General features: G+C 42.0%; 1 protein-coding gene across 1 annotated transcript; it reads left to right on the forward strand.

Moving 5' to 3' along the window:
• The first annotated feature begins 502 nt into the window (after positions 1-502).
• Positions 503-16,151, forward strand: rorca (RAR-related orphan receptor C a). Its single transcript, XM_073476067.1, has 10 exons — positions 503-800; positions 7,551-7,636; positions 7,809-7,950; positions 8,105-8,545; positions 8,640-8,761; positions 9,911-10,043; positions 11,009-11,116; positions 11,244-11,354; positions 12,584-12,696; positions 12,791-16,151. The coding sequence occupies exons 1-10, from the start codon at positions 794-796 to the stop codon at positions 12,950-12,952; spliced, it is 1,425 nt and encodes a 474-aa protein (XP_073332168.1). The 5' UTR covers positions 503-793; the 3' UTR covers positions 12,953-16,151.
• Positions 16,152-17,989: the final 1,838 nt, after the last annotated feature.

A 17,989-nucleotide genomic window follows, 5' to 3' on the forward strand; every position in this document is an offset into this window, starting at 1 on the left:
TGGGCTATATGAATAAAATTGATTTGATTTGATAACTGACAGAAAATGAAACAAAGCTTATTTGAACTTTGAGCTCCTCTCTTATAGCCTCGGTGTACATGCTAAAGTCTAAAGTCTGTCAGTAATTCACAGCCCACATATTGAGGCTTGTGATTTATTCTACCTATAAACTCCCATAGGTCCTCTTCATTGGCGCTCGGTGGGGAGTGAGAATAAAACTCTGCTGCTGACTATTAAAAAGGGAAAATGATGTGGCAGGAATTAAAACTGTGCACTTGTTATCAAACAGTTCCCACGCCGGCTCACTGTCGCTCGGGACTGACATACTGCCACACTTTCCCACGCACGCGAGAGCTTCCTTGAAGCGCGCTGAGGGTGGCGCGCGCACGTCAGCTCACGGGGCACGAGGCGGGCGGACCGCGGGGTGAGGATCATGTGTAGTCCACGCGCCGAAACTAGGTTACAGCAGCAGAGAGCAGGACAGAGCCGAGAGGAGCCGCGCTGCCGCAGCTGAGTTATTACTTCAGAGGTGTTTTACCACAACGGCACGTCTGAGCCTGCGCAGAGTCCACCGAGAGCCACCACGTCTGATACGCGCTCCTATTTATGTTTAAGGTCGGCGCTTCTGGAGAAAAAAAGGTAGAATATCCATATGAGGATTTGGTGTTGTGTCAGTTTTCAGCTGCTCCGCTTTGGAGCGAATAAGTGCGCGTCCCTCCCAGTGCTGTTCCTTGACTTCGTTTCCACCTGGAGTTGTACGACTTGAAGAGTTGGCTACACTTTCACCGCCGACATGAGAGGTGAGTTGTCGTTTTTTTTTTTTGTTTGTTTGTTTGTTTGTTTTATTGTTTCTGTCTTTGTGCAAATCATCACATTTGTTTGACTCGCCTGGTGTTTGCAAATGACTCCTGTGAGTGTGATAAGGCACCGCTTTGAGAGCTAAGTCCGAAGTGCGTAGGCTGCAGGCGCGCACTGGAATAAACACCAGATTGCATAACGAAGAGAAATAAATAAAAAAAAAACTCTGTCTCGATTTATTTAGAGTCTGTGTACATATTTAACATGTCGCCTGGGTGATATTGAAAGTTTATTACGCGTTTAGGCTTTACGTGCGCATGTTGCGGTGTTTTAAAGTGGGATATTTTTTATTTTCAGTCCGTCTGCAAATATGTTTCAGTACGAAAATGTCCTAGAATAGTGTGTTTGTATTGGACTGTGATGTTTGTTTTGTGCATTTCTTTAGTTTTCCTTGTGTTTGAGCTGGGTTACTTTGCTTCACCGGCAAGCGACTCCGGTTATGTAAGAGAGAGAAGGGAGGGAGGGAGGGAGGGAGCGGAGTGATTCAGAGGCTGTCAACCCGCACGAAAATCTGTTGTCAGGGGTTTGTTCATGGTGAATAAGTAGTCCCTTTTTCTTGGGATTTCTCTTATGTTCCAACCTGCTGTGATTTATTTCACTTTGGTATCACTTTTATATGATGAATGCATGAGTTTGACAGATTTGCTGTTGGCACTTTTTTTCTTTTTTTAGTTTTTCTTCACCGTGCATGGTGTTTTAATGCGCCTGATGGTGTGTTTTAACTATGTTTTACCAGTTAGTTCATGAGCCAGCGTGTTTTTGTTGTCAGCTTCAGCAGTATGGCGGCCAGTGAGAGGGGGTGTCAGAGAGAGAGAGGGAGAGGAGGTGCTCCATTGACCTAGTTCTGTCATTGAGGATTACAGCAAGTGTGTGCGTGTGTGTGTGTGTGTGTGTGTGCGTGAGGGTGGAGGAGCATGGTTTGTCGTCATCACTGAAGAGACAAGTTGATAATTTAAATCAGTTGTGAGGGCAGAGCGCTCCTCTTTGCAGATATGAGCTGAGCCTGATATGAATGCACCGTGCAAGATGCACGCTTTTTTTTTCCTTTTAGAAGATTTTATTCATGAGATGTAAGAAGAAGTATCAGCTCTTGTGTATTTTAGCAGTTGGAATTGATGATTGGCTTTGTGGCGCTGTGAGGTCAAAGTCATGCACCGCTGTGACAAGCAGGATATGGGCACAGCAAGCCCACATGTAACCACGAAGCACAGCAGGGTTCAGTTAAGCTCAGTTTCCTCTGTCAGCTAAGGTTACTTACATCAACCAGAGTGTGTTTCAGTCCAGTCCAGCACGGCTTGTCTATCTGATTTTGAAAACTGACACATTATTTGCCAAATCATCCCCAGGCTTCAATTAAAATTAATAAAAGGAGCGTATAGATGTAATTGTCTGAGCCCGGTGATTGATTGCAATCAACAATGCAGTAGGACTTGTTTGTCTGGAGTTATTCTTGTAAACTTTTCTTTTCCCCACAAACAGGTGAGGCAGGTACGATAAACAAACATCTTTAAAGCAGTGTTAGATTTTGTGCCTCAGTGCAGCTCAGTAGGCCCAGGATCAGAGGTAGCGCAGCAGCAAAGAGGAAAGGCCCCCTCTTTGCTCCCCAAGGCCACTGCTGTGCTGTGCTGAGCTCAGCCCCAGAGCCACTATCTGTTGAGTGTGCAGCCTTGGACAAGTTCACAGTGAGCTACAGTATGTGTCAAGGTGCCCTTTCTCTCTGACAACTGCACGCTAAGATTCCACTCGCCTCATCTGAAGCTTTAACTCTCTTGACTACTGGGCATACAATTCTTTCTGCAGCACATCATTGTACACAATGATTGCATAAGAATAATATTTTTATGTCCTTTAAGTCGATAGCCCGTATCTATCCTCCCAGAACGCTCAAGGATAAGTGACATCCAAACAAACGTAAAGAGATTTTAATTCTCGCTGCAGCACAGTCCTAAATTTGTTCCTGCGGTTCGGAGCAGCATGCTAAATTACACGCTGTGCACTGAATTCCTCAGTCTGGAGGCCCACTTGGGTTCGGGCTGCACAAACAGCACGATCAAGTGAATGTACTTTATCTCCTCTGATCAATGGCAGGGGATTACAGAGGCACAGAGGGTGAAGCCTGGTGTCTTGGCAGGTGGGGCTTTGTTGTTCGGCATGTGGATGTTTATTGTAGGAAAAGTGGGAAAAAGGTGCAAGTATGTAGAATGTTAAACCTTATTCATCAGAAAATTGTTTGCAAGGAATCTGTCAAGTCATCCAGTTTGAATGTCTGGTGGGATAAAAAAAACAAAAAAAAACAAAGGGAAATACAAAAAGTCAAAAGGGTTTCAGTATCTTCACCTGGTGAGGGTGTGCACAGATGGAAATTCTCTTCCTCAACACTGTCGGGAAAGTATTACTACTGATTACATTACGTCACAGAAAGATAAAAGGAAATATTTCCCATCACAAGGACGGAGAGAACATCTCACAAATGAATTAGAAAAAAATATGTAGAGATGTGTGTCTCTTATTTGCCTCTCTGTACATAATGTACACCATGACGTTGCTGGAAATGTCCCACTTTTGTCCCAGTATTTCTTATAATACACATTTTTATAAAACACTGTTTCTGTTAGAATACTTTATTATAGCGACAGTAAAGTGCACCAGGTGTGCGCTCATACCTCTCATGCTGCTATCACGGCATCTGCTGAGTAATTACCCAAACCTGCCGTGCATTTTGAAAGAGCTTGGGGTGAGTGCTAGGCCATACTGTACTATTTGCCTCCTGTAGGTAGGTCAGTGAGGAGAGAAAGCTGTCATTACTGGGAAGAAGACACGTGGTAGTTTGACGCCCTGCAGATAGAGAGAATGGCAGACAGAGGACATTAAAATAACTGCCAACTTTGACCGTGCAAAGCTGCTCTGTTGGTAATCTAACTTTACAGTATGTTGCACAATACGTAACATATGCCTTTCCTTCCATTGAGGCCCCGGGAGCCCCTCAGAATGTAGGTTAAGTATACAGTATGTCAGGTAAATGTAAAGTGCAAGGTAAATAGGACCTTGGACTCTGTTTGATTAGCTGGGATGAGAGGGCAAAGTCTCCCCTGCACAGGTTTACTGCACTGATTAAGAAAAGTGCTGATCGACGGAGACACATCGACACACTGACACAGAAATGACTAGTAATCAGCACAATTGGCAGTTTCATAATGTTTTTACGTTTCTCTGCAATGAGGCTCTAAAAGTATAATACAAATTGTGACTGAATTAATTTTTCAATGCTCTGATGAGGTGTGTTGAATCACTGTTTTGTCGTACAATTTTGAGATACTTGTTCTCTACTTGAGCTTTTCCATTTTCCGCTACTTCATACTTCCAGTCCACTACAATTCAGAGGCAGATATTGTCACTCCACTACATGTATTTGACAACTTTAGTTTCTAGTTACTGTGGAGATTTAGTTTATCAATACAAAATATGATCAAGAAATAAGTTATGATGCGGTATTACTTGATTAAGATTAACTTTATTGATCCTCGAGGGTTAATTTACAAGCTAGCCTGCAGATAAAATGTGTATAAAGGTAGTAAGTCTATCTTTAACAGCTTCACCATTAAAGTGACGAACACATTCAGGCATCAGTGAGTCTAATTAAATAATGTACATCAGGGCTCCAGGGTGCCACTATTTTGGTCGCACTAGTACAAGATCTCAGCTTTGACTACAGTCTGTATACAATTAAGAGATGATTGTGTTATTAGTAGCAGTGAAACACACGGAACTTTCTATCGGTGTTTCTGTGACATTTTGTCTTCACGGAAATGTTCTAAATAAACTCTGATGGGAATAAAGAAACTGTTGTTCAGGCCTGAGCTGGGGTGCAACATACCAGAAAATGAATGTTCTCAGAGTAGACTGTTTCGTGTGTCTGAGACGGCTCAGTTAGCGCACTCTTACTGACATTGAAAGTGGTTTACTTCTGTGCCGTGTTGTGATTTATGCAACATTTATTTGCCATTAGATCAGAGCGGCAGAAGGAATCTCTGGGCAGCCAACTGCGCCGGAGTAAAAATAGATTTATGGTCAAGCTCAAACACAGCTGAAATTTCACTCAAATACTTGACATGCTGCAACAAGTTGAGAGCTACTATTAGCTACGTCTGTTCCCCCTGCTGCAGCTTACTGTACTGATGTTTTTGGAAGGATTTCCAGATGTTGCGCAAGTTGTAAAAACCTCCACTGTGGCGGTTTCAACCGGTCATCCATCTTTTAGTCATTAAACCTCGCGTTGTTTAACCTCCAAAACAAAAAGAAGAAGGCCTCCACCCTCTTTTAACTTACGTCAGATTTGATTCAACCTTAAAACCTGCAAGAAATCAGGATGTGTTCCTTGTGAGGCGGCCTACCGCCACAGGCGCCGCCCCCTTCACTGAATGGGAAACTGTGTCAGTGGAGCAGCTCCTGCTCCCCGAGCCTGACGGTGCCGCTCAGCTGACAGGCAGGTGAGGCGGCGAGTCCCAGAGAAAGCCGCCCACTCCACAGCCAATAGGAGGGGGGAGGGAGGATCGTCACACCGTTGCCAAAGCAACCACCTTTGAATGAGTGTGTTCGTGGAATGCGGCCAGACGGCAGTTATATAACAGGCTGAAGGGTGGGGTGAGGCTCTGGAGGGGGAGCGATAGAGGGAGCAGTTCATTTTTTTTTCCATTGGCCTTTATTTATTTATATCTCTCAGATGTGTCAGCCAACAGGGATTCTGCCCAACCAGAAGCACTGAAATATGTCACCTACACTGCACATACAGCCTTTGTTTAAGGAAATGTCGTGATTTTCAGGCTAATGTCAGTCACTAACCTCTTTTGCTTTGCCTCAGCGTGTGACGCATTTGTCCCCACACACAGTGACTCATGTGATTGGTCCGTTTGTGAGTAGTTTATAAGATAGCCTTTAGAGAACAGCGATTTTCTGAAGAGATGTGTTGGCTGGTTGGAGCCGCCGCCGCCGCTTCTGCTGCTGCTACTGCTACTGCTACTGTTGCTGCGATTTCCAGGTTACCTAATAACCTGTGTGACCCAGCAAAAGTGGTTTAGCGATTGTTTGGCACACCCTGCAGCCAGAGCCAAATCAAATCTCGCACACAGTCTTCACAGTAAACAGTGTTGTAGTTGTTTTGTGGGTTACAATTGTAGGCCTCGGAGGGTTCAGCCGCACAGCAGTAAGCCTTTTGTTAACTTGCTAACAATTTGTTCATCTTTGGAGATGGAAAAACGGAGAGAGAGAGAGAGAGAGAGAGAGAGAATGAGAGCGAGAGAGAGAGAGGGAGATGTGAAACTTTATAACCCCGGGCCTCAGCTAATGCAATTGACCTGCTATTCTGGGCTTGAGGAGGCCCAGCTACTTAGATAAACAACATAATGAAAAGAACAGGCTGTTCCTGGGTAAGAAGGCTCAGGCGTCTACATCAACACAAGGTGTATAATGTATAGCCACCTAGTTTGCTTCGTCAATCATGACACTTCTCTTGTTTCTTCACACTCCTGTCGCACTATTACTTTGTCATTATTATTAAGTAAAACTTGTAACTTTTGACTATTATGTAATTTCTTGTGAGTCTGCCTGCACTGAGAAATTTCACATGCGAGGTGGTGGCTGTAAATGGATACCAGCTGTATGTTGCCTAATATGTGCCGATATGAAAACCTTTGTAATGCAGAAAAAGATGCTTGGGTTCATTTTAATTTTTTAAAATCCCAGTGAAGTTTATTTCAGTGCAATGATGTCATTTTAGACACTAGTCTTTTGCTCAAGTTACATTTTTCACAAGCGATTGTTAACCACATCGGAGGGATCTGTGCATTGTATTAACTTGTTTGAGTAAGAAGTCAGGGTGTTGTAAAGTAAATACTCATTATTTATAGGCTGTCCACTTCATTTGATTTGACTGAGGTCTGTTATTGACAGTATCTGCAATCAGTGTGATAGGCCTGAAAAGTCAATGTTGAATGTTCCTGTGACTTGCCTCCATTTCACAATGCTGCTGGATGGTGGCCAAATATGTGTTTACATTGCTGGGTTGGGCTCTCTGTACATTCAACCGATTAAAAATGTTTTAACTGACAACCAGAGATAGGCACAAATACATCAAAAAGTATGGTGTTAATTTCAATTGTTAAGGCAGCTGACTATCAATGAGTGAAACTGCTTAAAATTTGCATCTCCACCATATATGTTTATCTATATAGCAATAGCATAACAACTGAAATGGATAAAATCTCCTCACATGTTGTGTATCATCGAAGGGCTGCAAAAATTCTCTTTATTCCCTATATCAATTAATTGTTTTTTGATTTTCTCCATTAATCAATTAATTGTCCTTCATTTAAAATGTCAGCGAATAAAGAAAAATGCTCGTCAAGTGACATCTTTGAATTAAACAGTCCACCGATAATAGCAGACTTAAAACAGAGAAAAGCTTCAAATTCTTACACTGGAGAGACAGGTTTTCTATTAACCTCCTATTTATTGATTAATTGATTAATTGGCTATCATCGTTTTGTCAGATGCAAGAAATACACAGTGTTGTGTCTGATATTATGCAATGACGGCAATTAGTATTTCATAATATGCTTTCCCTGTGTTTTGAGGTGCCTAATTAAAAGTGTTTTGCTACTTGACTGATTTTTTCCCCCCCCTTCCTCTTTCAACAGCTCAAATAGAGGTGATTCCCTGTAAAATCTGCGGGGACAAATCATCAGGGATCCACTATGGTGTCATCACCTGTGAAGGCTGCAAGGTGAGCTATAACCTCTTCCTCATCAGTTGTTGGTTACAGTTGTAAAAATAGGTAAAAACTGATCTAACAGAACTTTAAGGTGTTCTTGTTATCACCTGTTCTACTCAGTCGAATGAAAGCATTAAATGCTCACTGATTCACTTTGTGCGTGTGTTCGTGTCTTTGTTTGTAGGGTTTCTTCCGACGCAGCCAGCAGAACAATGCTATGTACTCCTGCTCCCGACAGAGGAACTGTCTCATTGACCGGACCAACCGTAACCGCTGTCAGCACTGCAGGCTGCAGAAGTGTCTCGCTCTGGGTATGAGCCGTGATGGTGAGTTCAGCTCCTCGATCTATATTTAATTACCTCAAGAGTTTCCACCTCCCACTCTTTGCTTATCACATTGAATGAGTCATGTAATCCTTGTTCCACCCAGACCATACCTTCCTGAATGTTTAATCATCGTCTTTACATCCTCCTGTCGCAGCGGTCAAGTTTGGTCGAATGTCCAAAAAGCAGCGTGACAGCCTGTACGCAGAAGTCCAGAAGCACCAGCAGTCCCAGGAGTGTGCGGGGCTAGGTGTCCGCGAGGAGAACGGCGACATGGCCAACCACGGCTGCAACTACAGAAGAGGCTCCAACGCTGGGCTCAGCGATCTGGATGACATCACCACACTGCCAGAGGGTCTGCTTTTCGACCTGCCGTTGACCCCAGAGGATGGGGGTGGAGACTACTGTAACCTGGACATGCTGGGCGGCAGTGCAGGCAGCAGCTCATCCTCTCAGAGTTCACCAGAACAGACCAACTTGGACTTTGTAGACGGCAACCACAACATCAAGCACGAGTACCAGCTGTTGCACGACTCTGGTCTCTTCTCACATGCTATCCTCAACCCGCTGCCCGAGGGCTGCTCCCTGCTTGACATCGGTCAGTATAAATCCTTTAACACCAAGCTACTGTATCGTGGCTAAATGCCCTAAAAACAACACAGATCTCATCTGCCATCTTTCCCTCTTTTCAGAGCGTATAATTCAGAGTGTGGTGAAGTCCCACATTGAGACGAGCCAGTACAGCACAGAGGAGCTGAAGAGAATGGCGTGGACCGTGTATAACCCAGAAGAGACACGCTCATACCAGATCAAGGTATATATGACACAAGCATTTATCTAATGTAGTTTATCTAATGTAGTACAAGGACTTTAAACTGGTTATGAAGTAGTCACAACTTGATACTGATGCCTCTGTAAGACGAGACCATCAGCGAGACGCCTGGCTACTTCTTTTTAATTATTCTTAATGCCTGCCACTGCGTCCAATCCCTGCAAAATCAGATGAAAAGATATACAGCTCATCGGAAGAGCCTTACAGTATTTTATTTTGCCAGGCAGAGCTTTGCAGCCAGGGCATTGACCCGTTGACATTATACAAGACAATGACTGTCAGCTAATCTGACTTCCTGACACCATAGGCAAAGAGAATCGGCCATCATCTGAATTCCTCAGGAAGGATCAGCAAAGGGAGAACCGAAGAACAAAACAAATTCTAAAGGTTCTGAAATCAGGGGCAAAAACACAAGTCAATCTTGGTCGCTCATTCAACAGATAAAGAGAAGTGTAGTATTTAAAAGGATTAAAAACAAATCCTGAATTGGCCCTCTTCCTCCTAGACAGGCATGTAATATGTGGAATGGGGAACTTTATCTATTAGCTGTTGTCTTCCTTGAAACAGAGGTATATGAAGGGCACTAAAACAAGGCTTTCTTTGTTTCACCATCCTGAAAAAAGATGTTTTTAACAGAGGGAAAAAAAAGCCCGAATAAGCTGCATCTTTTTTTCTCTCACTTCCAAAACAAATGCACGCACTAGCCAGATTAAGATCTTTGGGACTCGAGGTGGTCGAATCACAGGGGCCGCCAGAATCAACAAGTATTTTTTTATATTACTATATCTTATCTGATCATGTCCTCTTGTACGAGGTTTACAGAGGAGTGTTTTCAGTTTGCAACCTTGCACAAAAATCAACAGTGAAGAAGTTTCCCCAAAGCAAACACAAGCGCTCCCTTCTTATCGCCATAGTACGGCCATACGGTGTACATCCAAACATTTTTTTATCACACATTTGCTACAAGAGAAGCAGCAAATATTATCAAACACTAGGTCAGGACGTCTTTTAGCGGTAATCACATCAGTCCTGGATGTCTAAATCAGAGTCAGCAGAGAACAATGCAACTTTTATGACGCCCTCCGGTTGCTGCAGTTCTAATAAAAGCCTCCCTGTGTTTTTCTCTTTCAGTCAGCTGAGGTGATGTGGCAACAATGTGCCATTCACATCACCAACGCAATCCAGTATGTGGTGGAGTTTGCCAAGCGCATCACTGGCTTCATGGACCTCTGTCAGAACGATCAGATTATCCTCCTCAAAGCAGGTCAGTATACACACACACACGCACACTCAGCCTGTAGTCTGAAATCTACACATATAACAGTCAGGAGCCTCCAACAAGGCAGCCAGCCTGCTGTGTGTATGTTTATGACTCTGCAGACGTGTAGCTGTGACAAGGATAGCTGCTGTCATATGAACGGTATATAAGCCTCAAGTGAGAGCTGACTTCACAGAGTTCAAAAAAAATCACAAGCGAGCAGTGTGACTTGAAAGGTGCATGGTTGTTCTGCTTCTGAAGAATGGCTGGCCTTGTTTTCATCACGCTGGTCGTCATACAGTAAAGTGCCTCAGCTTGGAAGTCACAGAGGCCTCAGTGTGATCTATTTCTTCATATGCTGAAGAGTTGAAAGAGATGGATGGCTTCCAGTGAGATGCAAAACAATAAATCAGTCAAAACAAGAGATTAATAGCTTTCAGTGGCAGCCAAGTTATTTTCTTTCGTTTTCTCAGATGGCATTAAAGTGCAGACTTACGACAGCTGTGCATTATCTGCCAAACCTGGTCAACGCCTGAAGGGTGGAGAAAGATAACAAACAACAGATAACAAATCCACAGCACCACATCATCAACTGTGACACAATCATTTACAACAACCAAGATGCAAACGTGTTCTATGTCGTGTGTGAACCAAAGACTTAATGACAATGTGCATTGTCTGCCTTGATTACATTAAGCACAACCTTAGTTGCGCTGGTGACTGTTTCTCCTTTCATTGATATTTTCCACATCATTAATGCTATATTACCAGTATCTCATCATTATCTCTGCCGGCCTAAGCCTGGAGGGGAATTAAGTGTGGTCATGTGTAGGCACGTGTGTCGCAGCTAATCTCACATCCGACTGGACCCGTCTTTTTGGTGCACATTTATGACCGAGCTCCATATCACATATTTATGTTTGTATATGCTTCTAAGCTTTTTTCTCTGTGTTTTGTGTATTTGTCCACAGGCTGCATGGATGTCCTTCTGATCCGTATGTGTCGGGCCTATAATCCCATCAATAACACATTGCTCTTCAATGGAAAGTTTGCCAGTGCTCAGCTCTTCAAAGCTCTCGGTGAGTCAATACACAAGCTCGATGAAACGAGGAACAGAGGATTTGTTCTGTTTCATCTTTGTCAAGTTATCACCGTCGGTTGTTCTGCTTTTGCTGATAACTTTGTTTTCCTCCTCCTTCACTCTAGGCTGCGACGACCTTGTGAATGCAGTGTTTGACTTGGCTAAGAGCCTGAGCCGTATACAGATGTCTGAGGAGGAGATGGCTCTCTTCAGCGCTGCTGTGCTGCTCTCGCCAGGTGAGATCACATTTCTTTAACTAAATGCGTGAGACAGACTTGTATGTACGTGCTCACTGTAGTATTTACACTCATACTGAATTCGGGAAATAAACCCGGTAGAGGTTTCCCACACCGTATCCCTACAAGTCAAGGAGAAGAAATGTGTTTGCTGATACTGTCACAGACTTTAATGCACTTCAGATACACCTATAATCAGTGGAAAATTATAACTTACATCTGCAATGCTGCATCCATGGCAGCAGTACTGGCGCTGACAGGATCTTGGCTTAATTCCAGTGTGAAAGTCCTTCATTTCAGTTTTCAGTTTATTATACTTGAGTCTGAAAATCAGCTTACAGAAAAACAAAAAACTTCACTGCAAAGGCAAAGGCACTGCAAAGGCATTTGGCAGACTACTGCCTATTTGGCAGCCTACTGTTCAATCTTGGATGATAATGAGTCGTAAAAAACTGCAACAAGAACAGGTTTGAAAATCGTCCCTGTTGACTGGCATTATGATGCAATGGTAATAAAAGTTTGATCTGTTCTTTTACTGTTGAAACAACAAAGTGAAACAACAACAAGCTAGCAAACTTCACAATGGATAAGGCAAGATCTGATGATAGATTGCGCAGTAAGGCATGAATTTAGCCATTTTAATGCCAAGGAATGCAAACTGTTCCAACAAAACAAGCGCCGCCCCAGAGAATCGTGATTGGTTTGAAGAAATACAAACAAGCCAGAACAATTTTCCCCTCTATACCAGAATACTTATGGGTACAGCCAGACCTTCCTCTGGCACTTATCTCAGACAAGTTGCATGTCTCTACAAACTCATCTTTTATTATGCTGTGAAGCCAGTGGCTGCCTCAATCAGTCTGATAAGTTACAACATGCTTTAAAAAAAGGTCAGCAGTTGTAAAATATAAGAACTCAATCTGCCAAAATGATACAACAAAACACTAGTGCCCTCTATGGTAGATACAACATGATGAAGTGCCCTCTTGGATGCTCCTCCAGTTGGAGAAATAGTGGTGAAGTGCCCTCTCTTAACTATAAATATATCACGCCCCCCGGCATACATGCGGTGCCCTTTTTATTTTATTCACCCCTGCCCCTCAAACATCCTGACTCCGCCACTGCAACAAAACACATGTAATGCTCAGTGCGTTTTGTATTATTCACACATACATTGTATGTAGCATGCAACAGTAATGACAACACCTTGTCACTGTTATCTCCCTCAGACCGACTCTGGCTGACAGATGTTCAGAAGGTACAGAAGCTGCAAGAGAAAGTGTACGTGGCTCTGCAGCGCTGCCTACAAAAAGAGGGAGCATCAGAAGAGAAGCTGGCAAAGGTACAAATCCTGCTGCATCACTCAAAAAACTGATGTTTAATTGATGCTCATTTCCTCTTTTAACTCGTTCCGCTATTCTGTATCTCCCCCCTAGATGGTGTCCAAGCTTCCCATAATGAAGTCCATCTGCAACCTTCACATCGACAAACTGGAGTTTTTCCGCCTGGTTCACCCTGAGACAGCGTACACCTTTCCACCGCTGTACAGGGAGGTTTTTGGCAGTGAAATCACCTTCCCAGACTCCACAGAGGGCTAACACCGCTTAGCGAAACAGCGTGATTCAAATAGAGACACTGGGGTGTAGGGAGGGGGAGATATAAAAATGTGGCAACCAGCTGAGGCAAAACCAACCAGCAGCTCAATGACAATCCTGCACGCTACACTTTAGGACACACTCCTCTCACCTCCCACCCTGCAAGCTAGTCCGTTCAGCTTCACCGTAACACTACAGGAACTGCTGCTGGGTACTCAGTGCATGTTACCTCTTTTTTTACGGAGAAATTATTAAAGAGTAGCCTACTTAATTTTTATTCTCAAAAATATTTTTCTATGACGAGACCTTAAATCTCTCATTGTGTCGAATTCCTCTCAAGTATAAATCTGACTTTCACCGTTCTCACAGTTCCTGTAAGCTATCGTTGAATGTACCCCTTTTTCCCTTAACCGCTCAGCACAGCCCTAGGCTTGATGTAGAATGTACATACTTAAAGATCCTCAGCCACTTTGTGGAGATTTGCAGTAATGATGCCTGTTTCAGTTCTCAGTTTAGCAACAGTTTCATTCAATTTTTTTCTTGGTAGCGCCCACATTTTGCAGTTTTGTGATGTATGAACAAACTGTTTAAAGGGACCATGATCAAACTCACAATCAGACAGGGTTTTTCTTTTTCTATATTTTTTTTTTACTGTGTGAATTTTGGGCAACAGTGTACGCCACCATTCACCTGCAAACTCTTGCACACAGAGCACAAAACATAGCACTTATCCTGATCTTTGTAGGTATTTTTACTAGCACACTCTCAGACACTGATGTAAGTGAGCTCTTTGATTTTTTTTATTTTTATTTTTTTTATGCAATCAGTGACCTCAGTCCTAATACCTTTTCCCCTTTTTTGGAAATGCCACTTAGAGAGCGAGATTGAGAGAATCACAGCGGTATTGTGAAAGTATTTTTTAGATGTTCCTTTCTCATATAACACCTTTATATAACCATTTAAGATAAGAGCAGTCATCCTGAGTGAGCAGCAGGGTAATGTTGTACTTGTGCTCAGGTCTCTCAAACACACTGCCTGCTGGGGGGTTCTGGGATGGAAAGATTGTTGTTGCTGAAAAGAAAATCCAGTTGACCATTAGCACTTGTTAGAATCCAAAATGAACTCTTGGAACAAGATTTTACGGGTTCGCACTCAGACTGCCATCTGTGAAACTGATGTTAAACCAGTCAGAAATGCTAGATACGCCCCCTCCACGCTGTAGATAAGCTGCGTGAACAAGGTGCTGGGCGGCCGACCACTGCGGGGGCTTGTGCTCTCACGGAGGAGCATCTGGACATGCCCACCCCTCCGCAGAAGAGTGCCATCGCCCCCAAAACATCCAGCAGCATCTCAACCAACAGGTTCAAAAATGACTTTTGGAGTAAACGATGTTGAAATGTGACAGTGACTACATGCTCGGATGAGGGGCAAAGACTAGAGAGGGGGCAGGTGGGTGATGGTCTTATTTAAGCTCCTTAGAGACACAAGTTTGAGGGGATTTACTGTCTGCGCCAACTTTCACTGCTTTGGGGTCAGACGGCCTGCGCTGTCGCTTGCAGCCAGCCAAGGTGTTCTGATTGGACAGTTCAATCCCAAGTTCCTCTTTCCCCCACTCCCTTACTACCTCACCCTCTTCAAACACTACATGGCACAGCAAAGGGTTGACAGAGCCATCAGCTACCCCCCTGAGTTAGTATTTCTGCATTCATGCCAGAGAGCTTTTTTAAAAAATTAAAAATTTTGAAGGCCAGTTTTGACTAAAACTGTCATAACAGTGTGTTTTTTGCTCTTAAAACTGGACAGAAAACAAACTAAAATGCTGGATCTGCTTATACCAAATATGCGTTTTCTGTCATTTGAGAGCCGGTTATGCCTTTGGGTCCAGGAAGCCGTATTTAGATACAGATCTTTGTGAAGAAAGGTCCCTGGAGAAACACACGGGTGTGTCCGGATGAAACCTTTTTCTTCAGGGGGACGGATTCGATTTCTGTAAAGAAGCTACTAGAAACAAGTTAATCAAAGAAAACTGTAAGACAATCACATGATATACTGTTGGAGCTCTATTTAATATGTCAGCCAGGTTTTCCTTGCACTGCTGGAATAGTGCTGTCAGCCATATGTTATTTTATCTCACATAGTATGAAGTGGTGTTACCCTTTTTGAGGGGACGTACAACAGTGGCATAGTGGGACTGTGCAATAATGTCTTTCCCATTGTTCTCAGTATGTTGGGCCTTTGTTGCCATCTATTACATTTTAATATTTCATAAGCACTCCAGCACAGTAAACCTCGCAGCACTAGTTTCACTTAGATTGTAATTAACCAAATATACAGCCAACCACAACACAGGTCAGCAATCAGCTGCCGTGGCCAGATGACACTTAGAGATTGTAACAAAGTGCAATACTTTGTGCGGCGAGTCCTCGAATGATAGACGTGCTGATTTCCGAAGAAGAGTCAGTGTACTTTCTGCAGGCCTGAACGCTGTCCGGGGGGCAGCACTGAAGATCTGCACTTACATTTCTGTTTAGAGTTACTCAGGGAGATAGCTGGGCTCTCTGTCCTACAGTGTCTGCAGTTAGTCTAGCTAAGCAAGACACCTTGCACCGACATAGAAGACCTTAAAACCTTGATCACTGTGTACAGTATACATGTTCTTCTTGTGAATGTTTGATTTCAGAAGTATCAAAGATTTTACCCCCGTCTAATATCATTATTGCAAGACTTTTTTCAGTTTGAGTCATAGATGAATTAGGATGTGAAAAAAAAGTAAATATAATTAAAAAAAAAAGATATATATATATATAAAAGATCGATTATAATCTCTGAATCTTGTGTTGGTTTTGTTGTGATCTTTTGTTTCTTAATTTTTATCCTTACATGTACTGTTTTATTTTATTTTTTTCTCATCAGTTTAGTGTCCTTTTTGTCTTGGAGAGATGTAATTCTATTTTTTTAAAAAGCGTTTTTAAAGATGTCTCCCTAAAAAGTTTCTCTTTTGTCATGATCCTTCTGTTTTATGATATGTTCACTCTATTTTAAGATTATTATTATTAAATCAATATAGATTTTAATAAGAAATAATTTATGATATGTTATGGATATAAAGCCCGAGAGGTTTTATCACAGTGTTATTGCACAATGGTGATACAATATGTGGATTTAAGAATGTAATAAAAGTCTTTTTACAATTAAATGAAAACTTTGTTGTGGTTTTATCTTATATTGCTTAAACAGATTGCACTTAAAATGATCTGCATAGTACATTTATCCCAGTTTCATTAAACACAGAGTTTAGTTAACCTTTATCACTGCTTTTTCTGCTTTGGTCATATGATACAGCCAGACAATATATTTAATAGATATATATCTTAATTTGCCATTCAAGGGCATTTTCACACCTAAAAGATACTGTATTTAATGACTAGTATAAGTTATTTACATGAGTACAGTTACTGTGCTTTGTTTCAAAATAACCCCTGTTAGCTGCCTCAGGGGCCATTCACATAAAGGATTTTATAACATGTGCTTTACAACACCATGCTGACATTACACTCTTAGATAATACAGTATATGTGCTATAATTACAGCTGTCCTATATCTATATTTGTCACATTGTCACGCTGCCTATTAAGCATGTGAGTTTTAGTTATTCTAGTCCATATACATTAAAGCAGAGGTAAAGAATATCCTGCACTAGGGACATGTAGTGCATTATTACCACCATATTGTAGACAGTTCAGAGATGTATGTTTGGTTGAGTTCAGTTGCCTCCATAAAGCACCTAGATACATTTTCAATTTAAATAACAGGGAATGAAAACACCAAATCATCATTAAAAAACAAAAACACATAGTAGTTAAGTCACCGTTAACAAACCTGGCAACCTGAGAGGAGTAACTTAGCCTACTTTGATATCCACATTTCGGGCCATGAAATTGAAAGATCTTGATACATAATCAGAAATGTAATCAAGTAATTGTTAACCATAACTATAATCTAATTACACACATATACACATATAAGCTTTATTTTTGAGCTTTTGGAGTATCCACTTCTGAAACGTCTGAAGTTTTCACAAAGAGGAAGAATCCAGAGTAACCAGCAGGTCAAGAAATGTCGCTGATGAGATTTTCTAATGTTTTGAGCACCGCAAATGAAATTCAATCCTTCGTTGTACTGGGACGGTGGCAGGAATTTCAGAGATGTTCGCTTCAAAGCCTTGTCCCATAAATCTAGACTATCTAGAATCTAGATGGTTAGATACGGTTAAGGCAAAGTGGGTAAAGATGGGACCGTTTGATGTTTCCAAGTCACGGCTGAAATGCCAACCAGATAAGGAGGGACACTGTCATGAGGCCCCAGAACTTACTGTGTGTGAAGTAGTTGATTTAACTGTAATTTCATTTCAGGATATGAACCACTAAAATAGAGTATAATCCGATATGATAAGGTCCTAAATTTAGTTTTAAGACTACTGTTTGATCATTGTTTCTACAGTATAGAAAAACTATACACACTGTACATTGAGTGAGAGGAAGGGAGGTTGGGTTTTTTTTTGCCTTAAGGCAATCCAGCTATGTTTCATCACAACATGAGACATAAGATACTTTGTCACTTGTTGTTCTGTGCTGATGTTGTTGTTTTTCACCATAAAATCTAAGTGTCCATAAATAGACTCTTTGTCATTGTAGGAATACAAGAGGACCAGAAGCAATAGAAAACAAGGTTAAAAAAAAAGATAAACAAGGTTGTTGGAGCTATTTGTTTGTTGTTAGTTTTGCTAATAACAAGTAGTCATTTTTGTTTGATTATTCTCGATGTTTGCTTTATTTAGATTAGAGTTTGATCGCATTTTCTTCTGCTAGTTATTTGTTTCCTTTTTTAGCATGTTTAGTTTTGTCTAGTTAGTATTTTGTTTTGTTTTATTTAGGAATTTTGGTAACACTGTGGGCACCCGAGGTTATATAGGAAGGATAGGAGTAGGACCATGATGCACCTGGGTGGGCCTATGTTTTTTTTTTCACCAGAGCAAGATGC

The sequence above is a fragment of the Pagrus major genome, chromosome 11 (assembly GCF_040436345.1).
Source record: "Pagrus major chromosome 11, Pma_NU_1.0".
In the NCBI taxonomy this organism is placed as follows: Eukaryota; Metazoa; Chordata; class Actinopteri; order Spariformes; family Sparidae; genus Pagrus; species Pagrus major.